The sequence below is a fragment of the Cheilinus undulatus genome, linkage group 12, assembly GCF_018320785.1.
Source record: "Cheilinus undulatus linkage group 12, ASM1832078v1, whole genome shotgun sequence".
NCBI classification, from domain to species: domain Eukaryota; kingdom Metazoa; phylum Chordata; class Actinopteri; order Labriformes; family Labridae; genus Cheilinus; species Cheilinus undulatus.
Genome location: NC_054876.1, coordinates 5,118,883 through 5,144,186, shown reverse-complemented (window position 1 = coordinate 5,144,186; position 25,304 = coordinate 5,118,883). Strand labels below are relative to the sequence as shown.

The following is a 25,304-nucleotide window of genomic DNA, read 5'->3' as shown; positions in this document are numbered from 1 at the left end:
ATATGTTGAGTTCTAGATGTGTGTATGTTGAGATGATACATTCATTAATAGATATGTTCATATACAGATAGCACGTTTATATATATGGATGGTGCATTTAAATATACATATGTTTATAAATACAAATAATACAAATTATATGATAAAATATAAATATGTTTATACAAAGATATGTTTATGTGTAAATTATGTCTTTATACAATGATAATATGCATAGATGATATCCAAATTGAAATGATACATTTTGATAGATATTTTTATATCTATGCCTTTGCCTTCGGGTGGGGGACGGGTCCTGACTGTTGTTTGTGCGTAGGCACGGAACAGCAGCACAGAATACCCACCCTTTTTGGAGTCGCTGGAGGGGGTGCTGGAGAGTGCTCCTTCTGGGACTCTCTCATTCTGCTGGGAGACTTAAATGCTCACATGGGCAACGACAGTGAGACCTGGAAGGGGGTGACTTGAAGAAACGGCCCCCCTGATCTGAACTCGAGTGGTGTTATTTTGCTGGACTTCTGTGCTCATCATGGAACGTCTATAACCAACACCATGTTCAGGCATAAGGGTGTCCATGTTAGCACTTGGCACCAGAGCACCCTAGGTCGCAGTTCGATGATCGACTTTGTAGTCATATCATCTGACTTGGGGCCACATGTCCTGGACACTCGGGTGATGAGAGGAGTGGAGCTGTCAACTGATCACCACCTGGTGGTGAGTTAGCTCCGCTGGTGGGGGAGGATGCCGGTCAGACCTGTCAGGCCCAAACATATGGTGAGGGTCTGCTGGGAACGTCTGGCAGAGTCCCCTGTCAAAAGGCGCTTCAACCACGTTCCGTGAGAGGCGGAGGACATTTGAGTCAAAGTGGGCCGTGTTATTGTCGAGACAGCTGATAGGAGCTGCGGCCATAAGGTGGTTGGTGCCTGTCGTGGCGGCAACCAACGAACCCGCTGGTGGACGCTGGCGGTGAGGGACGCCGTCAAGCTGAAGAGGGAGTCTTATCGGGCCTTTTTGGCCTGTGGGACTCCAGAGGCAGCTGACAGGTACCGACAGGCCAAGGAGTTTGCAGCTTCAGAGGTTGCTAAGGCAAAAACCCAGACGTAGGAGGAGTTCGGACAGGCCATGGAGAACGACTTCCGTACGGCTTTGAGAAGATTCTGGACCACCATCTGGCATCTCAGGAGGGGAAAGCAGTGTGTTGTCAACACCTTGTATGGTGGAGATGTCACGTTGTTGACCTCAACCCACATCTGGGACGTTGTGGATCGGTGGAAGGAATACTTCAAAGACCTCCTCTAACCCATCGACGCGCCCTCCAATGAGGAAGCAGACTCTGGGGACTCGGATGTGGGCTCTTCTATCTCTGGGGTTGAGGTTGCAGAGGTGGTCAAAAAGCTCCTCGGTGGCAAGGCCCCAGGGGTGGATGAGATCCGCCCTGAGTTTCTCAAGTCTCTGGATGTTGTAGGGCTGTCTTGGCTGACATGCCTTTGCGACATCGCATTGACTTCAGGGACAGTGCCCCTGGACTGGCAGACTGGGGTGGTGGTTCCCTTCTTTCAGAAATGGGACCGGAGGGTGTGTTCCAATTATAGGAGGATCAAACTTCTAAGCCTCTCCGGTAAGGTCTATTCGGGGGTCCTGGAGAGGAGGGTCCATCTGATAATCGATTCTCCGATTAAGGAGGAGCAATGTGGTTTCCATCCTGGTCCTGGAACAGTGGACCAACTCTACACTCTCAGTAGGGTCCTGGAGGGTGCATGGGAGTTTGCCCAACCAGTCTACATGTGTTTTGTGGACTTGGAGAAGGCATTCAGCCGTGTCCAGTGAGGAATCCTGTGGAGGGTGCTCTGGGAGTATGGGGTGCCGGATCCCCTGATAAGGGCTGTTCGGTCCCTGTACGACCGGTGCCAGAGCTTGGTCCGCATTGCCAGAAGTAAGTCAGACTCGTTCCCGGTGCATGTTGGACTCCGCCAGGGCTGCCCTTTGTCACCGGTTCTGTTCATAACTTTTATGGACAGAATTTCTAGGTGCAGCCAGGGCATTGAGGGCGTCCAGTTTGGTGGCCTCAGGTTTGGGTCTCTGCTTGTTTGCCGATGATGTGGTTCTGTTGGCTTCATCAGACCGGGACCTTCAGCTCTCACTGGAACGGTTTGCAACCAAGTGTGAAGCAGCCAGGATGAGAATCAGCACCTCCAAATCCAAGGCCATGGTCCTCTGTCGGAAAAGGGTGGAATGCCCTCTCCAGGTTAGGAATGAGATCCTCAAGTATCTTGGGGTCTTGTTCACGAGTGAGGGAAGAAGGGAGCGGGAGATCGACAGGCAGATCAGTGCGGCGTTAGCAGTGATGCGGTCTCTGTATCGGTCTGTCATGGTGAAGAAAGAGCTGAGTCGAAAGGCGAAGCTTTCGATTCACCGGTCAATCTATGTTCCTACCCTCACCTATGGCCATGAACTGTGGGTTTTGACCGAAAGAACGAGATCTCGGACACAGGCGGCTGAAATGACTTTCCTCTGCAGGGTGTCTGGGCTCTCCCTTAGAGATAGGGTGAGAAGCTCGGCCATCTGGGAGAGACTCAGAGTAGAGCCGCTGCTCCTCCACGTTGAGAGGAGCCAGATGAGGTGGCTTGGGCACCTGGTCCGGATGCCTCCTGGACGCCTCCCTGGTGAGGTGTTCCAGGCAGGTCCCACTGGGAGGAGACCCCAGGGAAGACCCAGGACACGCTGGAGAGATGAGAGACTATGTCGCTTAGCTGGCCTGGGAACGCCTTGGGATCCCCCAGAAAGAGCTGGACGAAGTGGCCAGAGAGAGGGAAGTCTGGGATTCACTGCTTAGGCTGCTGTCCCCGTGACCCGATCTCGGATGAAGAAGATGGAATGGATCGATTAAATGTTTATTTAGAGATATTTTGAAAGATATGTTTCTATACAGGTATATTTATGAATACATGGTATGCTTGTAAGTTAATAATGGGTTCATATATAAATGATATGTTTAAAAAGAGATATGTTTATATATAATTGATATATTCATATACAGATATGTATACACATTTTTTATGGTATGTTTATATTTATGTTAGTGCTGTCAAGTAAATGTGTTACTAACACATTAACTCAAATTACTTTTAACACCACTATTTTTATTTTTTGCACGAATAATGCATGTGTATCTGTGTGGCCCTTGACCCATCCAGTAGTTTGCGAGGTCTGGAAGCGACGCTGTCATGAGGCAGGTTCAGCTTTCAGATCATGCCAGGTAAAATTGAAGTTATTTACACTTACTGTCTACGTGAACTGAGTCCCCTGGTGTTTGTAGAGTCTTAAGCACACCGCCAATGCAGAGAGCCACCCCCTTTGCCAAAGGCAGGCCCTGCTGGATTGTTTACAACAGAGACACTCAAGATAACTCTGCAAGCAGGGATGGACTGGCAATCTGGTATACCGGGCTTTGTCCCGGGGGGCCAACGCACTTTGGGGGTGGTATGATATATTTATTTATGTATTTCTGCTACGCACCAGCCCCATAGCTGTGCTACCCCTTCGTAATGAACTGGTCTGATCACGTCTCCTGAAAGTTTGCTTACCCCCCTCCCATTCCCACTTCGCTCCAGCTTGAAACTGAAAGTGTTTTGAGGAAACAAAATTTAAATGCAAAAACAATAGCCTGCATCTGTAAAAAACAAACAAACCTAAATTTAAAAAAAACTGTCAATCAAGATGCTGCAAAAATTGCAAAGACTGTGCAGTCCCTATAGGAGACAGTCTAACGCAGGTGAAAATACAGCTACATCATGTCGAGGAGGAGAGGACAGAGCAGGCAAGGCTGGTGAGAGGGGAGCTGAGGTGCATGCAGGTTGATGATGACAGTGAAGCAGTGAATGAGCTCTGGATAGTATCATAATATAGGCTAACAAGCATAATTAGACTGTGGGTCCCCTTTATTTATGAAGAAAAAAAAACAGTTTGAGATGAAATCTGTAGCTCTTCTATGATCTGAAGAAAGATGAGATGGATATGTTCTCTTAAAACTACTCAAAAGTACTCAGTTGCGGGGGGCAGGTGGCCTAGTGGTTTGAGGCATGCCCCATGAACGCGGACGGCCCAGCGTCATATCTGGCCTGAGGGCCTTTACCACATGTCTCTCCCCCACTCTTGTCCCTGTTTCCGACTCTATCCACTGTCTGCTATCAAATAAAGGCACAAAAATGCCCTAAATAAATCTTAGAAAAAAGTACTCAGTTGTGAAAGTCCTGAATTCAGACTGTATCCCTACATACAAGTAGGCCTGTGCCAGTATTTTTATAACATTAAGTCTGACTACTCTTTGTTTTTTTACTTTCATTAAAAAGAACAAAATCGAACAAAACAATTAATAGTTCAGTAAAATGTTCCCTGTGAGTAGTTTGCTATTATACTGATGTCATAGTTGCATTAATATGTTGTCCTATTCAGCATATTTCCTTTTTTTTTTTTAACTTTTAGAAGTCCTACATTAGACACTGAATTGTGGTGTTATTCAATGATGTTACATTAAGGTCAGTATGTTCATCTGTTGTGGCTAGTTTGATGTGTTATGCTCTCAGCATATTCATTAGAGCATTAAGTATTTTTGAGCTTAATCTAGAGATTTTTTCAGACATTATCTGTCATTGTTTTGAGTTGTTGCCAGGAACAAACATTTGCATAAGGACAGCATTTTTCATCTTCTGGTGTTGATAAGGGTATGTAAAGCTTGAGAAATATTACTGTTTGACACATTTAGGACAGATTACAATGGTGTTAAGGATGCACGATATTATCGGCAGTATATCAGTATCCGACGATAATAGCTAATAAAGTTAATTATCGGTATCGGCTGATAAAAAATTTTACGCCGATCTGTATGGCCAATAATGTGGCATCCTAATTAAGTGCACGCGATGACGCTGGATGTGTGCCAGCAACAACAAACTCAACATGACGGCTGTGTGGGAGAAGTCTGAGGTGTGGGAACAAGACAGCAACGTAGCTGTAAAGTATGTGTGATGCATGGAGGAGCTCAGCAACATGCCTTTAACATCACCAGTTTAATTCTGCTTCTTAAAAAATGATACCCTGATGGTTACAAGGACTTTCTTGAAATAATCACAAAACTTTGTGCCAGGGAAAACTCGTCAGCAGCCTCTACTTCAGATATTCAACAAAGCTAAAAAATACAGCAGCAACCACTCAGAGGTAAGGAGCCGAACAGAAAAATAATTGAATCATTACACTTTCAGCGTGGTGGGATATACGAGCTTCCACGGGCTTATAATGCATTTACCAGAACTGCAAAACTTCATTTCCAGTCATGTAGAGCTCCTCGTTAAAGCTAAACATATTAGCTTCACCACGGATATATGGACATAATGTGTTCATCCTGTTAGTGTTGAGCCTCACTGTCTCAGTGGATATGAGGATTTCACTCTTAAAAAGCCTGTCCTGTTCTCGCTCAGCAGCCACAATTGCAGCTGCTTTTGATAGTATGTTTTGGATATGGAAATAGAGAAAAAGAATTTGCATGTTGTGCTACATGACATACGCAGAACATGGCAAAAGCAATGGCAGACTTCTGTGTGTCGTCTCCCTTGCACACTCGAAGGTGCATGAAGGTGCTCTGTCTCCAGCATTAGAGATGTGGGTGTCACTGGGTTGTTACAGAGCTATTTACAGTGAAATGCCCATTAAACTTGGTTGCTTAGTTAGTTTGTGCTATTTAAAGCAGAATCAGGAGAACTACTTTAGCTGAAGTTGTATTTCTGTTGTGCATCTTAAGTCTCAAAAATTTTAAATCATATTTAAGCTCGGAACTATAGCCAGATCTTTTGCATTTAAGGATCTTTTTGTTGTTGTTGTTGTCAGGAGAATCAGTCTAAATTTATAAGCTATGTCTTTTTTTCGCTGTGGAGCTCAGTGCCAGCAGGTTACTTTGCTACTGTTTATTGCCCTCAAAGATGCAGATGGCTTTGGCTGTAATGTTAAAAACACATGTAGCATGTAATGCACATGTAACCCAAAGACATTACTGTAAGTTTTTCATTAGTGTATGGCTGTATTTGAAAAGAATTCATCCTTCGTTTCTGATAAAAATCCAATGTTTTGTCAGTTTCTAAAAAAAATTAAAAAAAATAGACTACCAATATTAAAAAAAAAAAAAAAAAAAAAAATGTAGTCCAGGATGGAATTGGTGTTTTTTACAGCGGAAAAAATGGAATTAAATATCGGTATCGGTATTTGCCAAGATGAGTTTTGAAATATTGGCATATTGGATATCAGCAAAAATCCGATAGTGTGCATCCCTAAATGGTGTAATTAATTTGCAATTACGGTAATTAACTATGAAAGTTGTTTATATGTTTATATTCGGGCTGTTAACATTAATGTATTAAGCTTCGGAATTAATCTTGTAACTTTGATGCATTGAAACATAATAATGCAATTTAATCATATGACTAAGTTTGACCACAGCTTGCTCCCGTAGTCCTCCAGCATGGATGTTTACATGCCTAGGAGTGAAGGGGTGAGAGGGTCAGAAACAGCCAGCAGTGATGAGTGAGGGGACAGACCCAGGTCTGCTAAATGGCTATTTTCTTTATAAAAAGCTGGAGAATGTTAGTTAAGATAAAACTTAAACTGTGGGTGGCTACATGCTGCAGTGATGAACTGTCTTTACACCAAAGCACGACGAGTCTGAAGTACCACCTTCTGGCAAAGCACATCTTTGCTAATGTTAGCAAAGATGCTAACAACAAAATGGGATCAAGCCATGGTCGTCAAGCTACACCAGCGGAGTCCAGCAGACCTGGATTTGTCCACAAGACGACAATGTCTAATCTAACTAATGCAATTGGTAATGGGTCCCCAAGACTGCAGACCATCAACATCATTGACAACAAGGGGCTTAGAGACTAGGCATGGGGATCAATACTGGTTCTGCATTTTTGAAATACTGGAAAATCAATAACCTTTTTGTTTTTGGATACTGCTATTGAGTCTCACAGGCTCTTTGATGTAACATTAATTTTAAGTTATATCTGGTATAAAAAATACATCAGTTGTTACAAGGAGAACATAATAGCAAATCAGTATTGTGTATCACATTAAACTAGAATGTGGTACCTTCAACCACTGGCTTGAGGAATAAAGACTCTGTCTGTGAGTCGCATGCAATCATACCACTCTCTTCAGCTGCTTCTGGACAGTGTTCTTCTTCAGCTGCTCAGATAAATGCTGAAAAGTGCTCCAAAACTTTGAGCTATAAAATAATTATTATTATTTTTATTTGCATTGCACTTTTAAAAACATGGGTTTACAAAGTGCTTTGACATGTGCAGAAGCAAGTAAAAACAAAGCAACAAACCCAAACAAAAGATAAGAAGACAGAACGTGACATGCAGACAACATCAGCAGAATCCAAACACTTAAAGAATCTAACCAAAGAAATGGATGGGATAATAATTCATCAATATCAAAATACATCAAAACCTAGACATCATGTGATGCCATGCAAACTAAGACTTCAAAGACATAAATCAGATTGCAGAAATCAAACCTTACTACACAACTAAGACATCACGGACATCATCCGGATGCAGACATCAAGTACCATAAAACAATAAGAACCCAGACAATGCAGTAACCCAGCCACACAGGCTGAGACTGAGAGGACCAAAATAAAAACCTGAAAATTTAAAAGAGAACCAAGGAGGAGTAAAAACAAAACAGGAGATAAACGAGAAAAGGCAGTAAAATGTAAATAAAGGGGGCAGAAACAGATAGTAAAGCAAGGTAAAACAAGCTCTAAAACTGTAGAGGCAGTAAAATTGATAAATATTATAACAGAGGTAAACAAAAGGGAAGCAATAAAGACATAAAAGCAATTAACTGAGGATGACAGTAACGATTAAAATCAGCCAGAAAGCAAGGAAATAAAATGAGGTTGAGAGGGAGTACAGGTGAGATTAAGTGAAAATGAAATAAGATGAGAAACTAAAATAGGTAAAAATCTGTGAGAAGATAAAAACCAAATGAGAAGAAGACGGCATCACAAAAAAGCAAGTCTATAAAAATGAGTTTCAAGAAGTGATTTAAAAGATGTCAATGATTCTGCATGCCTTATCTCCTCGGGTAGGTCGTTCAAAGTCGAGGGGCCCTGATGGAAAAGGCCCTGTCACCCTTAGATTTGAGTCTCAACTTTGGAATGACCAGGAAGCCCCCGCCCGAGGATCTCAGGCTCGTAGGGGGTTAAAAGTTCTCGTATATAGATTGGTGCCAGGCCCTTCAGTGCTTTAAAAGTAATTAATAAGATCTTAAAATCACTTCTAAAACTAACGGGATGCCAGTTTAAAGATGCTAAAAGGGGGGTGATGTGATGTTGTCTGTTAAAACCAGTGAGAAGCCTAGCTGCTGCATTCTGTACCAGTTGGAGGCAAGAGAGGGATTTCTGACTAATAGCGGAGAGGGGTGAATTGCTGTAATCTAATCTGGAAAAGATCAAAATGTGAATGAGTTTTTCCAGGTCCTGTTGAGTCAGTATTGTTTTATTTTGGACGTTTGTACGTTATTGGTAGAAGCAAGATTTAACAACTTATTTTATGTGACGATCAAATGAGAGATTGTCAAATACGACACCTAAGTTTCTGCCAGTGGGCTTGATGTTTGTTGCTGCTGCTAGACGACCAAGGTGGCTGTTGATAGATGGGGAGTAGTGGGGATTAATCAATATAATTTCAGATTTTGAGTTGTTAAGTTGCAAGAAGTTCTGTGCCATCCAACAGTCTTAAACAGTTTTACACAGTCTATGATGGAAGCTAGGCTTCTCAGGTCCTCAGACCTCAGGGGCAGGTATATCTGTGTGTTGTTTGCATAGCAGTGAAAGGACACTTTATGATGGATTATTTGACCAAGGTGCAGCATATAAACAGAAAATAAAATAGAACCTAAAACTGAACCTTGCAGTACACCACAGGTAAGGGTAGAGGTAGAGGAGGAGTGGTTACTTATGGTGACCACAAAGGTTCGCTCTAAAAGATAAGAATAAAACCAGCTAAGTGCAGTGTCCTTGATGCCCACCCAGTTTCTAAGACGCTCTATTAAAATATTGTGATCAGTGGTGTCAAATGCTGCACTACCATCTAAAATGGCTCCCTCCCCTCTATCTGCTGCTAAAAACAAATCAATGGTCACTTTGAGGAGAGCCGTCTCAGTGCTGTGACCTGCTCTAAAACCAGACTGGAATTTCTCAACGAGGTTCTTGTGTGACATAAAAGATAAAAGCTGTGTAGAAACCACCTTCTCTAAAACTTTGGATAAAAAAGGAAGCTTTGAAATTGGTCTAAAATTATTAAAATCAGGTCAAGGTTGGGTTTCTTTAAAAGACGTTGGACCACAGCGCGTTTAAAAACAGAGGGAACAACACCTTCTGTTAAAGAACTATTGATTATTAATAAAATACTGGGCCTAACGTATTAAAAACTCTGAGAAATTTAGTGGGAATATAGTCAAGACTACACAAAGCTGTTTTCATGTGGGATAAAATTTCAGCTAAAAAGGACAAGGATGCGTGCTCAAAACTCCTAAAATAACAAAAAAAATCTCTACCTTGATTTTAAAATATGGGCTGGGGGCGTGATATTTTCCCTGATGTCCTTTACTTTGTTGTTAAAAGAAACTAAAAACTTCTCGCATAAACTCAGGGATTAGAATGATTGGATGAAATTAATTCAGAATAAAATGCTTCCCTTGTGACTTTAACTGCTGTTTGATAGCTCTTCATTGCACTTTTCCAAATATCATAAAACACATGTAAACCAGCTGTCTTTTATTTTTATTCTTTCCTTCTAAAGTCTCTTTTTTTAACCAGGGCTGGGGAGCTCTGTTTGACTGTCTTTAAATGGTGCAACAGAGTCCAGGACAGTCTGGAATGTGTCATTTAAAAGAGAGACGAGCTCTTCTGTGTTAAAATTTGGGTTGAAGGCAGTTAACGACACAGAATTAAAAAGCTCCTTAATCCTGCTAGCAGACTGTGGAATAAAAACTCGCCTACGGACAGATGTACTAATAATAATAGGCGGTTGAGATAAAAACATGCTAAATAAAGTCAAGTTTATTTATACAGCACGTTTAAAAACAGCAGGAGCTGACCAAAGTGCTTTACAGAGAGAGGCAAAGTACAAATAACAATATATACAAAGCAGCAAAGAACAATAGACAGTAAACACAAAGGGTGATGAGAGCGGGAGTGCTGGTTTAACAGAAAAGGGATATGAGAGAGCAGTCTAATTTGAGTCAAAGGCCAAGGACAAAGATGTGTTTTTAGGTGTGCCTTAAAGGAACATAGCGAGTTGGCCGATCTAATGTGAGGGGGCAGTTGGTTCTATAGACAAGGGCCTGCAACTGAAAAGGAACGGTCGCCTCTGAGTTTTCTCAGAGTCTGAGGGATGACCAAGAGAGACTGATCAGAGGATCAGAGTGGTTGTGTAGGAGTGTAGGGGGTTAAAAGGTCAGATAAATAGGAAGGAGCTAAACCATGGAGTGATTTAAAAACAAGTAATAAAATTTTAAAATGGATTCTAAAATGGACAGGGAGCCAGTGGAGGGAAGAGAGCACAAGGTAGACATGTTCATGTTGTTTGGTACCTGTTAAAAATCTGGCAGCAGTGTTCTTTTTTTTTAAAGATTTATTTTGGGCATTTTTGTGCCTTTATTTGACAGAGGAGGGCAGTGGATAGAGTTGGAAACAGGGATGAGGGCAGGGGAAAGACGTGCGGTGAAGGGCCTCAGGCCGGATTTGAACCCGGGCCATCCGCGTACATGGGGCGAGCGCCTCAACCACTTGGTCACCTGCGCCCCAGCAGTGTTCTCGACATACTGTAAACATTTTATGGATGATTGGCTGACTCCCATGTACAGTGAGTTACAATAATCTAATCTTGACGATATAAAAGCATGAATCACTTTCTCAGTGTCCTTAAAATTTAAAAATGGCTTTACTTTGGTCAGGGTTGAAAGAAACAGCCTCTCACCACTGAGTTTATTTGTTTTTCAAAAGTAAAAGAAGAATCAAAAATCACACCCAGGTTTTTGCTGAGAGTTTGACACAGGCTGACAACGGGCCAAGGTGATTTTGAATTTGGGTGGTGAGAGCAGGGGTCCAAAGAGAAGTATTTCTGGTTTTTGTTGATTAAGTTTTAAGAAATGTCGTGCCATCCAATCATTGATTTCCTGGAAAGAGTTGGGTAGTGGTTGTAGGGACTGTGAGGTTTCAGGGATAGATATATTCGTGTATCATCGGCAAAGCAGTGGAATGAGATGTTGTGTTTCTTTATAATGCTACCCAGTGGCAACATTTAGAGGGAGAATAAAAGAGGAGCTAAAACTGAGCCTTGAGGGACGCCACAGGTAAGGGGCGCCATAGAGGAGAAGTTATTTTTTCCAGGTCACATTAAAACTTCTGTTGCTCAGGAAAGATTTTAAAAAGTTAGTTAAAAGTTGAAAGCCAATTTTCTGAGGTGAAACAGGAGAGGGGACTTTGACTGTGGGTTTGCGCTATGGTGATTGTCATACAGGTGCAGCGGTGTAGATGGCGTGCTGAATGTTAGCCGAGAGCATCCGGCATACCCAGTGGATTGGGATAAATCCCATTTTTGTTGAATAACGGGGAATTATTCCAGAATAAATTGAAGTTCTCAATAAAATGCAGGTAAACCATTTTACATGTGTGCTGAAGCCAGGATTAAAGTGCAAGAATGTGGCTAAAACATTCATGTCCACAATTAAAAGTTGGAATCGGTCCGGAAATAAAAATATATTTCCCACAGTCCTTTAAAATGTTAAAAAGAAGGTTAAAATTTCTTTTGGTGCTCTCAGACTGTGTCTTGGATGCATTGTTTGTGCCCACATGGATAATTATCTGGCTGATGGTGGCTGGGAGTGTGGGCAGGAGACTCAGGAGCTTGTCTAAGATGACATGGACAGTGGCACCAGAAAGGCAGTGTGATAGCATTAAAAAACCCTGATATTTCTGGTAATGGAGTCTTCAATTATGAGGGGTGTCGGTGGGAAAAGCAGACGGGGAGATGCTGGGAGGCAGGATGAGGTGTGAGAGCTCCCTGGATTTGGCTGTTGGCTTGTGGTGATGTCAGTGAGCCTGGCTGAGAGGTCGTGCTGCGGAAGCCCTCAGCAGTTCAGACCGTGGGAGGACCAAGAGTGTCTGATGACGGCCTCTGAGAGCAGTTGGTGGTAGCTCCTCCTCATTGAGGATAGGCAGGCTGTCAAAGAAGCACTTGCTACTGATAGAGGAGAGCCAGCAGATCCAGCAGAGTTGCGAGGCACTGTAACTAAAGGGTGAACTGCCTGGCTCATGCTGGCCGCTGGAGAACAGAGCAGGAGACCCTACTGGCCCGACCACAGCCTCGGACGACAACACGGAGAAGTGGTTGCGCAGATTGACTTCGGGTTAAGAAGGAGCTTGTTTCTTCCCCAGGTCCGTAGACCAGCCATGGTGCATCACCACAGAGCAAGATGGCTGAGGGGGTTTAGGTGTGGAGCTGTATGCCAGCGCCAACAGCCTCTTTCACCGTGAGACCTCCAAGTGACAGAGCGGAGCCACTGAAGTGACGTTGGGGTCCTGTGCAGCAGTGGCTAGGCTTGGGTCATTTATCCTGACACCGTTGGGGTTTGGAGCCCCCATGTGAAGCTATCCCTCAGAGTGGTGACTGTTCAGTTCAGCACACAGTGTGAATATCTGTTTATATTTGAGGGATATACAATAGATGTGACAGACTGAATCATAGCTTTTTAACTCAAGCACTTCTTAGCTAAGACCACTTGTAGTTTCAGTATTTGCCCTTATTTTTTCTTTACACCAAACTATAGAAAGTATGAATAGTGATATCGATAAGGACTCAGATAAATAGGGAGTATTGATAAGGGTATCAATACAAATCAACGATCCCCATACCTATTACAAACATCATCCAGATCATCTCAGATGACCCATACCACAGAATTAACACCTACAAGGAGAACTATTGTCACAAAAATCCATAAACTGTATGGCAGCAAAAAGGCAACTAAAGTGGAGCAGCTGGCCCAAGCTACATTTATCATACTGATGAGTGGTCACTGGACATTAGTCAGCAACCATAGCTACTTTGGAGTAACAGCACACCTGATCATTCACTTTACAGTACAAGTTATTTTCTACCTGATTTGTCTACAGTTTATAAATATTATTGCTCGGAAAATAAAGACACTCTGATTTACAAACCATTTTAACTAAGCTGAGATATTAAAGTTTAAAAACTAAAGTTTAATATTTCTTTGTTTAAACACCATACTTGTACGTTTTTTTTTATCTCAAACAAAAAGTGCAAAGTAAATGGTAATATATGTTTTTCATAAAGCACTTGTTTAACTGTTGTTCATTAGTTAAGCTGTGATGATGAAATAATTTAAGTCCAGGCTGGTTCAAGTGAGTTTTATTCACTGTACAGTACGCAGTACAGGATGCAGTCAATGGGAAAATAAACAATCAACACTCAATATTTGCATTTTTATGTTGTTTCCTGGGTGAGGTGGCAGGGAGACGAGACTAACAAAGAGGTGTGAAAAGTGATCAGAGGAAAACGATCTGACTGATAACGTTTGGTTTCTTATTAAATCACAAGCTGATACATGGGTTCACTGAATAAGACATGAAGTTTCAATGAAAACAGTGAGTGATGATAATGATGATTGTTGAGGAATACTGATCAGCAGTGGATCACAAGTGACCCTTTCCTTAGCCCCTCCCTAGAACTACCACTGTCTAGGAGGAGGTTATATTCAAATGCATGCCCAGCTCTAATGAAATGTCCATTTTTCTCCAAGTTAAAGGGATATTTCTGGATTTTTGAAGTTGACTCGTATGATGTTCTTGGCTATAGTAGTGGCATTAGCCTTCAGTGTAGGCCTGGGCGATATGGCCTAAAAATCATATTGCGGTATTTTTCTTGCCTTTGACAATACGGTATTATATCACGGTATTACAAATTAAAAAGAGATAATGGTTTTTAATCCATATTCAAATGTTATTAACCTCCTTCTTCCCTTAAACAAGCTTTTGATGGCATACTCAATTTATCTCCAAGTATAGGAGCACAGAAAACGTTTTATTTTTTTAAGTCTCTCTAGGTTTACTTCTAACTGCACTCCAAGTTTCACATTTCATCTTTATCCTGATGAGGTGTGTTAAGCTGCTAATGACTTGAACACGTTTCCTAGTGAAGGCATTCACAGTAAAAGCGTTTCAGGAAAATAACAGCTGGGGACTTTTATTTTGAAGAGCTTGATGGAAGTATTGTGTTTAGCATTGAGTTAGCTTAGCTTTGGCTGCCTTTGGAGAATATGCCTAGTTTACAGCAGCTTTTCTGACCTCATTTAACATCACAGCTGTTGTAAGAGGAAGAGCTGCAGCGCTGGCCTCTGCGACCAGCCAAAGCAGCACTTAGCTTGTGTTACAGCCCCAGGCAGGCTGACAGAGAAAGTACACTGACTAGTTGTGGTACAGCCATCAGACTTTGAGAGGAAAAACATGTGTTTTTGCCTGCTAACTCACACTGAGGCAGATACGATGACGTCATTAACAAGCGTTATTGCATATGGTCGGTAGAGTCCAAATCTCTCCCGTAGGCCAAATTTATATAGTTTATACCGTCTACCGTATATACCGCTCACCCCTACTTCAGTGTTTTCTGTGAAACTTGCTCCTGTGGTTATTACGAGCTCAGAAAGCCCCATGGCATAGGGGCTATAAATGGGAAGGTTCTATCTGCGCAGTTTAACTATTTTTTATTTAAACATGGGCAAAGAAAATGTGTTGGCTCGCCTGTGTCAGGTGTCTGACAGGTGTCAGACTTTGTTTTGAGAAATAATGAAGGACAACAGTGACTTGGTCATCATATCTATAGTTTAAATTTTAAAATTTCTTACCTTTCACCTGCAGATTCTTTGAAGTTAATAATGGCATCTTTAGACATGTCACTCTTCATGGACAAACAGCTGGGTTCAGGCAAGTCTTCCTGAAGCCTAATCCTCTTGAAACTGAAAGAAAAAAGAATGTTTATATATACATATTTTTTATGTAGAGATGAAACATTTCTATGAAGATGATATGTTTATAAAGATATATATATATATATATATATATATATATATATATATATATATATATATATATATATATAAAATGATATGTTTCTATGGAGACCATACAGTTATTTGGTGATAGTATGGTATATGGTATGGATGTGATGCGAGTTATCCATAGACTGAAGAAAGAATTGGACAAAGCCTGTGTGATGTCAGCTGTCTGCTTACAATAGGCAGACTCAAACGGCTTTTAAAGCCAATCCGTGGCAGGCTCCAAATTGAAATCGCTGTCTGAACTGAACTTTGGATCAACCTAACGGCCTGCCCACTTAGCTCAGCTAACACTTAAGCCGTCCTTCTGGAGGTAGTGTCTGCCTGATTAGCTATCTGTGAATCAAATGAGACCCACCAATCAGTGCGCAGTGAGGTTTTCCCTCTGTCAATAACATGTTTGCTGTAATTTAGGGAAATACAAGTACACCTAAAAAAATTAGAATATCATGAAAAAGTTGAAGATTTTTTTGTCACTCATTTTAGAAAGTGAAGCCCATATTATATAGACTCATTACACATAGAGTGAAATATTGCAAGCCTTTATTTCTTAAATGTTGATGGTTATGGCTTACAAATAATGAAACCCAAAATTCAGTGTCTAAGAAAATTAGAATATTGTGAAAAAGTTCAAATTGTAAAGTCATGGTGTCACACCCTAATCAGCTAATTAACTCAAAACGCCTGCAAAGGTTTCCTGAGCCTTTAAATACAATACAACACAATACAATACAATACCTTTATTTATCCCTGCAGGGAAATTCAATTGTCTGGAGTCTCTCTCATCTGTTTACAGTAGAATTATGGTGAAAAATGGTCTCAGTCTGGGTCAGAAGGCTACACAATCATGGAGAAGACTGCAGACTTGACAGATGTCCAGAAGACAGTCATTGACATCCTCCACAAGGAAGGTAAAGCCCAAAAGGTCATTGCTAAAGAAGCTGGTTGTTCACAGAGTGCTGTATCCAAGAACATTCATAGAAATTTGAGTGGAAGGAAAAAGTGTGGTAGGAAAAGGTGCACAAGCATAAGGGAGAACCATAACCTTGAGAGGACTGTCAAGCAAAATCCATTTAAGAATTTGGGGGAGCTTCACAAGGAGTGGACTGAGGCTGGAGTCAGCGTGTCAAGAACCACTACACACAGACCAATCCTAGACATGGGCTACAAATGTGGCATTCCTCATGTCAAGCCACTCCTAAACCAGAGACAGCATCAGAAGTGTCTTACCTGGGCTGTGGAGAAAAAGAACTGGACTGTTGCTCAGTGGTCCAAAGTCCTCTTTTCAGATGAAAGTCAATTTTGCACATCATTTGGAAATCAAGGTCCCAGAGTCTGGAGGAAGAGTGGAGAGGCACAGAATCCACGTTGCTTGCAGTCCAGTGTGAAGTTTCATCACAGTCAGTGATGATTTGGGCTGCCATGGCATCTGCTGGTGCTGGTCCACTGTGTTTTCTTAAGTTCACAGTCAACGCAGTCATCTACCAGGACATTTTAGAGACCTTCATGCTTCCTTCTGCCGACAAGCTTTATAGAGATGCTGATTTCATTTTCCAGCAGGACTTGGCACCTGCCCACGCTGCCAAAGGTACCAAAAGCTGGTTCAATGACCATGGTGTTACTGTGCTTGATTGGCAAACTGGTCTGACCTGAACCCCACAGAGAATCTATGGGGTATTGTCAAGAGGAAGATGAGAGACACCAGACCCAACATTGCAGATGACCTGAAGGCCACTATCAAAGCAACCTGGGCTTCCATTACACCTGAGCAGTGCCACAGGCTGATCACCTCCATGCCACGCTGCATTGATGCAGTAATTCATGCCAAAGGAGGCTCAACCGAGTATTGAGTGCATACAAATGAACATACTTATAAAAACTGTCACTAAATTGTATTAGTGGAGGCCAACTAAATTTCAACTGATGCTAGCTCATCGAACCTCTAGGTGGGGTGCGCATTTAAACACATGGATCCAGAAATCAGATTCACCATTTATTGAAGATGAAAGGATGGATGAATGGATGGATGGATGGATGGATGATTTTATTAATTTATGCATTCAAGATGTTACACAAGGAGTGAGGAATTGCTTTAGCTTCTCATATGTGTCCTTTAAAGTAGACAAACAATTCTAAGTCTCTAGATCTTCTTTGTGGTTTCAGCGGTCAAACAAACTTCTACTTAAGTGCTGTGGCAGCATGGACAGAGCAGGCTCAAGGACAAAGGGAGGCCGATAACCACACCCATCTCTTAAATAACCTCTTGAGGCTCCTCCTCCCTGCTCTGCCATGATTGTCTCAGTAGGACTGAGGATTTCAGATTTTTAACAGCCGCCCCTTCAAATATGCAATATTTGAACTAATCAATAAATCTCAAGTGACCTAAGATTCCTGAGAGTGTTCCACATCTGTAAGGGTTACTAACCTGGCTACAGGTCTAACATATTTCTTTCCATTTATAGTTACTTCCACCGTCCGAACTCTTCCATCGTTGCTGGGCATCAACTGAGTAACTTTTCCAACAGGCCATAGACCTCTTGGCAGTTGAGGGTCCATTATCAGAACAACTGCTCCTTCCTTCATATCCCAAGTTTCCCTTTGCCGTCTGTTCCGTGTTTGAAGGTTTGGTAAATAGTCTCTTATGAATCGGGCCCAGAAAAGGTTACCAGTGCCTGGCTGTGTCTCCATCTTTTGCTATTAAGGATCACAGTTTCTACATATGCTACCTGTGGGAAGCATCTCTCATTCCTTTGAGCAGGTTTGGGGTAACAGGGTCGGGATCAGCCAGATATGCTGATGCATATCCGATAGGGTTGTAATTTTGGATGCCTTCTACCTTATGGTTGAATTTAGCTTTGTAACTTAATAGGACCAGCTTATCTATTTCCTTGTGGCAGATTTCAGCTAACTCAGGTTTCTTCTTCAACTGCCATTCGGATCGACGAAGGAGGGGCATCACTGGCTCCTTGGGTGTCTGGAGTTTTGGGGCATTTTTGACTTGCCACACGGGGATTGCATCAAGTTTTACTTCAGCCAGCTTGACTCTAGTGGTTCTTTTTTTAAGTAGTCACAGATCCTTATGATCCTGTTTTGATCTAGTGATCAGCTTCTCATGTCTGTAGGGGAGGATTTCTACCTGCCAGAGCTTCACATTTCGTTTCTTTTCAGTATAAGGGTTAATTGTGGATGTGAACAAGCACTGTGGTGTATCCTGTGCTCCTGTAAGAGATGTAGGTCCCTGGAGTGCCCATCCAAGTTTGGTGTGTACTGCAACAGGAGCTCTCTTTATGGGTCCAAAAGGGTGATGAACAGGTTCAGTAGGAGTAATGAGGTGAGGATTATCCGTTCCAATAAGGATTTGAGGTTGTACATTTGTAAAGGCACTCAAAGGAATGTCATGGAGATGGCAAAAGAGTTGCTTTAACTTGTTGATGGGTTACGTCTGTTTTACCAATGAGAGCCTATCAGATGTAAATGCCCCTTCTATATCATATGTTTTTTGTGGGTTTGAAGCTGCAGCTATTTTAAATGTAACTGACCGTCCATGCATAGTCTCTTTCTCCTGTCTTATGGTCTGTAGATTAAGTTTCTCGGCCGCCCCATCTAGCCCAAGGTGCCTAGCTGCTGAAGGCATTAGAAGGGTGCATTCTGAGCCATCGTCCAGAATTGCATAGGTATCAAGGGTTCGGTCCTTACAACTCAGCTTTACTTTTACCACTTTGAGGAGGACTTTAGGGGACTTACTTTGGGGATTCATATAGAGGACTTTGGACGCTGGAGCTTGTCTATTGACATTGTGCAAGATTCCTAGATGTTTCTCATTGCATTTGGGACAAGGTTTCTTTAAGTTACTGTTCATGGCCCTATGTCACCTTCCACATCTCCAACATCTTCTTTGTTCCTTTATCCATTCTGCAATTTTGTCTGCACTCAATTCTTTTAACCTTCCACAGTTTATCAGTGAATGATCAGGGAGCTGGCAGTAAGCACATGGCATCTTGGGTTTTGGTTTGACTTTGTCTAGAGGTTGTGCCCTGCGTGTTGGTTTGGAGTTGGAACTATAAAGTATGGTAGCTGATGAGGGGGAATACTTTGTTCTCTGGTTATGTTCTCTTCTTGGGAGTGAGGGGGTGCCCATTTGGAGGGTTGCCACTTGTGCTGCTACTGCTTGACGTTCTGCTTCACCTTGCAACCATGAGGAGAAATCAACCAAATTGTAATGGGCATTTGGGTTGACTGCATTAGCATGTCTGGCATAGTTTGCTACAAACTCTGCTAGTAATTTGCTTAGCAGGCATTGAACATGTGATGCACATGTTAGTTCTGCTGCTCCCTCTGATCCTAGTGATTGTAACATCCCTACCATGGATCTTACTCTTACTGCAAACTTATGGAAACTGTTGGCATTACAGGAGGGACTTGAGGGAGGTTTAATATGGCTTGTATTTCTGCTAAGGCAAGATGATGTGGCTGACCATATTGCTTCTCTAATGCTAAGAGGGCCATAGTATAGGGTTGAGGGTCATAAGCATAAGAAAGGGCAATATGCTGTGCTGAGCTCAGGTGAAAGTGGTCCAATAGTATATGATATTTGTATATTTCAGGTTCTTCTGGTGGTAAAAGGTTGTTGAGTGCCATCTTTAACCTTGCAAACTGATGGGGGTCTTCCTGAGTGAAGTTTGGAAATGAGGGTCCTTCAGTGCGTGAAGAATATCTTTGTCGGTCAGAGGCTGCAGTCTGGTGTTGCAATGTTGGGGCTGGTGGAAGCTGTGGCAACACAGGTACTTGGTGCTGCTGTAAGGGATCAGAGTTGGGCTGGGGAGCTCTGTGAGTTGGGAGTACATTAGTAAAAGGTGTAACTGGTTGCTGTTGAACGGGAAGTAAATGACTGTACTGAGACTGTGATAATGGGGCTTGACCAACAGACATGAGTTGTTGTGCAGGTTGGTAATAACCATAGGCCAGGAGCAATTGACTGGAATGTCCTGAGATGGGTGGCTGGGGGTACGTCGAGTGCACTTGGCTGGTCATGGAGGGTGCAGGCCATGAGCTAGGTTGTGCATAGGCAAGGCTTACGTATTCTCTGTTGGCAGATAGAGGGCCTGAGGGCATTTGGCTTAAAGGTAAAGTGGCTGCGGGTGTTTGGTGGGCTAGTGGGGCTACTGGGGGAACTTGGCTGGCTGGGAGGGCTGCTGGGGGCGCTTGGCTGGCTGGTAGGGCTAGTGGGGGCGCTTGGCTGAGTGGTAGGGCTGCTGGGGGCGCTTGGCTGGCTGGTAGAACAGCTGGGGGAGCCTGGATGGCTGTTGTAGCAGCTGGTGGTGCTTGGGTAGCAGGTAGAGCAGCATGGAATGCTTGGCTAGTATGCTGAGCAGCTAGAGGTGCTTGGCTGGCAGAAGCCTGGATGGCTGATGGAGCAGCTAGGGGGCTGTGGGAGGCAGATAAAGCTGCCAGAGATGCTGGGATAGCCGTCAGGGCCACTGGGAGTGCTTGGCTGGGTAGCAGCGGAGTTTGGGATGCACAGCTGGCAGGTAGAACTGCTGGGGGCACTTGGCTGATATGTTGAGCAGCTGGAGGTGTGTGGCTGGCAGGTAGGATTGCTGGAGGTCCTTGGCTAGCAGGTAGAGCAGCTAGGGGGCTGTGGGAGGCAGATAAAGCTGCCAGAGATGCTGGGCTAGCCGTCGGGGCCACTGGGAGCACTTGGCTGGGTAGCAGCGGAGTTTTGGGTGCAAAGCTGGCAGGTAGAACTGCTGGGGGCACTTGGCTGATATGTTGATCAGCTGGAGGTGTGTGGCTGGCAGGTAGCGCTGCATTAGGTGCTTGGCAGGCAGGCAGGACCACTGGGGGCACTTGGCTGGGTAGCAGAGTAGTTCGGGGCTCATAGCTGGCAGACAGGGGTGGTTCATAGTTTGTGGTACACTTCATATCAAGAGGTGGTCTACTTAATCTAACACGAGGAGGCTGTATGCTTCTTGGCATGGAATTGTTTGGACTGACTTAGAAATTTTACCACTTTCCTCTACATAAATAGAAGTTAGAAGGGCAGGCTCTGAATGTGATCTATCATATGAACCATATTTAGACTGGTAAAGAGACCTGGGTTGTTCAAACCGTTCACATACACGTTCATCACAACTTTGCTCTTCAGAATCATCAACCTCAGAATTATACTGTTCATACTGTTCAAGTCTGTGTTTCATTGCTTCAACTGTGTTTTTTAATAGTGCCATTTCTTGCCTTAAAGAATCAGTCTCTGAGGGTGAGCGGGAGGCTGCTCCATCTCTAGTGAGGGCTTGGTTGTACAGTTCAGTCTGATAGTCTTGTAGATAACCAGGTGGTCTCCTCTCCCAGCGAGGTCGTCTGTTTGGATCCTCTTCAGTGCTCTCAGGTCTGGCCTTTGGATCCATATCCACCTAGAGGTTCAGATCCGGTTCGAAGGACCATATAAAAACTGTCAATAAATTGAATTAGTGGAGGCCAATTGAATTTCAACTGATGCTAGCACATCGAACCTCTAGGTGGGGTGCGAATTTAAACACATGGATCCAGAAATCAGATTAACCATTTATTGAAGATGAAGATGAAAGGATGGATGAATGGATGGATGATTTTATTAATTTATGCATTCAATATGTTACACAAGGAGTGAGGAATTGCTTCAGCTTCTCATATGTGTCCTTTAAAGTAGACAAACAATTCTGCGCTACATAAGTTGAGCTTCTGACTGATGATAGCACAGCCAACAGCTGACAGATGTGTGACAGATGGTGAGATGAGAAGGAGACATGACGAAGCAGCGACTGAATTAAAGTTACCAAGTCACAGATTCTGGTACTATGAGCGAGTATGTGCGCATAAATGATCTAAATAAATGCTGTATTGTCCTCATGGAGACTGCACAGATTTCCAGCAACAGCATTTAATCATTTCCACCATTATGATGAACTTCTTACACATTGGTGGATCATGTGCGGTCACAAGTAGCACACGTGGAGGAGGGAATGGGGATTGGAGCAGTGATCTGAACGGTTCACGGATCAGCTCCATTTATTCATTAGCTAATAAACCAAAAATTTCAGAGTGCAGGGCATCTTAATGACCTTTTAAAATTTCCAGTTTGGTTTTGTTTTGTGTCATGGGGGCTGCTGCTTCTGGTGTCAACACAATATTGATCTCGCGACATCTCGTCACACCCCAACTACATAAGGACAATGCATTATCATAGATATGTTTATATAGAGATGATATGTTTATAAATAGATGAGATTATAAATAAATGTTTATTTAGAGCTACTATGACAGAGATATGTTTATATACAAAGATGAAACATTTATATATATATATTCATAGAGATATTTTATATATCAATGATATAATTTTATAGAAATGATAAGTTTACATATAAATGATATGGTTAGATATACACTACTCACAATAAGTTAGGGATATTGTTATTTACATGAGTGCTTTTCCTATTTGGGCTGAATTTTAATGAAATAAGTAATATTTCCCTTTGATATTACTATTAATGAATGAGAAGAAACACCATTCTCATTAGTTTAATATTTATTACCCCAACAATTTAGACAATAACAAAGATAGCCCCAAATAACCAAAATTGGCAAAAGTCAGTAGCGGGTGTTTCCACCATTTGCGGCAATGACAGCTTGACAGCGACGTCTCATGCTCCTTACTAGCCTCATGATGTTGTTCTGAGGCAATGCGTTCCACTCCTCCACAAGCGCTACACGCAGTTCTGCCAGGTCACGTGGGTCTGGGGTACGATCATCCAGTCCCTGCTTCAGCTGGTCCCAGACATGCTCTATGGGGTTCAGGTCAGGGGACATTGCTGGCCATACCATATGAGGCACTCCGACTTCCTGAAGTCGAGCTGTGACAATTCTGGCACGATGTGGTGGAGCATTATCATCCATGAACAGAATGTTGGGGGTGTGCTGGCGGAATTGGGGGATAATGATGGGTTCTATGATGTCTCTGAGGTAAGACCGTGCGGTGACTGAGCCATCTACAATCACCAAATCTGTTTTGCGCTGACTGGTGATGCCTGCCCAGACTGTTGCACCTCCTCCACCAAAGCAAACCCTGGGGACCATGTTGACCTCGGCGTATCGCTCACCTTGCCTTCTCCAGCAACGCTGACGACCATCATTTCTGCGCAAGGTGACCCGACACTCATCAGTGAACAGGACGGTAGACCACTGCTGCATTGTCCAGGTCACATGGTCTTGTGCCCACTGCAAACGGTCATGGCGGTGTCTTGGTGTCAGTAGAGTCACCTGCAACGGTCGTCTGGCATTCAAGCCAAAGCGGTGGAGTCAGTTGCGAATGGTTTGTCTGGAAACCCTAGTACCCCTCACTTCTCGTAAACGGGCCTGCAGCTGTGTCGTAGTTGCATAACAGTGTCTGAGTGCATAGGTCCTTAGGTACTGGTCATCATTGCGGTCCATCACTCTTGAGGCTCCACTCCTGGGTCTGTCACGAACACTGCCAGTAGTTCTGTGTCTTGCTGCAAGTCTGCTGATGACACTTTGAGACACACCAAGTTCACGAGCAACATCTGACTGCCTGCTACCGACCTGAAGGCGCGCTATGGCCAGGTGGCGCTGCTCGTCCGTTAAGTGACGTCGTGTGTTCATGGCTGCTTGAATGATGAACTGGGAATGACTTACTGACAATACCAGCTTTTTATACCCCCAGAATGTTGAAATTGATGCCACATTGAAAAGGGTTGTCTTTTTGTATTTTTTGGTATTGGCCCCGATATGTAAGGTGCACTGTACACACTGAGACCATTACGTGGAAAACACAAAATGAGGTGTGTCTATCACCCAAATACAATTGCCTCCCTATCCCAAAGATCACTGAAGTGAAACAAACACTTTATGTATGAAATCCACTGAGTCTCTCACAATATCCCTAACTTATTGTGAGTAGTGTAAATTATATGTATATAGAGAGATATGAAAATATAGACAATTTGTTATACAGGACGTAAGCAAGTACAGTATGTTTATATAGATATGTTTATATATAAATAATATGACTATATGAAGATGATGCATTTACATATAGATATATTTATACAGAGATATGTTTATACTAATTTTATGTTTAAACTTTTATATATAAAGATATCTTTATAAAGAGATATTTTTATGTAGATATACAGTGCTTAACAAATTTATTAGACTACCTGTCATATTTGTCTCAGAGACCATCCAGCATCATGAAGTGCTTTAATGCGGACTCTTTCATTTTCAGTGAGCTCTCCACGGTTTACCATTTTGAACAGGAATGAGGGATTTCAAACTGAATTCACCTTTTTATACCCAAATTTGAGCCGGCTCACTGGACTTCTCTGAGAAGTCAGAAATGAATCAAGCATGACATTCAACCACTAAAACTCATTTTTCTGTTCAGGAATGCAAGTAAATAACTATAATTTGACATATTAATCAAGAAATATTAATGTGCTTTACTATTTTTTCAGTTTTTTTGTAAATCAGTAAATTAGAAAATTCATGGATAACAATAATAATGATATCTTAACATTAAAAATATCATTTGGGTTAAAGAGCTTCTACATATTGGTGTATTAACCATTGCAGAAACATAAAAAATGATTTTGGTAATTACCAATGCTGTTAATTTAGGGCAGCTGTGGCATAAACCTTACTTTGGTTAGGGTTAGGTGGTCTAATAAATTTGTTAAGCACTGTATGTGTGTATATTGGTGTACATATAAATGTCTCCACCATAACCACTCTGTAATATATTCAAACTGTACATAAAAGCTGTAAATACTATTTATAGTTTTTTTAATTTGTAAGTTACATTTCTATGTTTCCTATTTTGTATTTAGCAATTGTTCTAATTGAATGCTCTTTGAATCTCTTGCGTGCTTTGTTTACACTACTCTTGGTGCCCAAGAAGGAGATCATGGATACAAGTGGCCAAAATGAGTTTCCTCCACAGGCTGGCTGGGCTCTGCTTTCAAGAGTAATTCATTCATTCATTCATTCAACCTTTATTTAATCCCAGGATGCCATTTAGAGCATGCTCTCATTTGCAATGACATAACAAGGAG

At 42.5% G+C, this 25,304-nt stretch overlaps 1 protein-coding gene across 2 annotated transcripts in view; it reads right to left on the bottom strand.

The window, feature by feature from the left end:
• Positions 1–25,304, bottom strand: part of LOC121518739 (protein NLRC3-like) — a 52,941-nt gene that overhangs the window by 19,238 nt on the left and 8,399 nt on the right. For both annotated transcript variants that reach the window (XR_005992669.1, XM_041801286.1), the window contains exon 4: positions 14,989–15,099. Coding sequence is in view for 1 of the 2 variants with exons in the window: in XM_041801286.1 (XP_041657220.1) it covers positions 14,989–15,099 (111 nt within the window). In the remaining variant the exon portion in view is untranslated. The remainder of the gene's footprint in view (positions 1–14,988; positions 15,100–25,304) is intronic.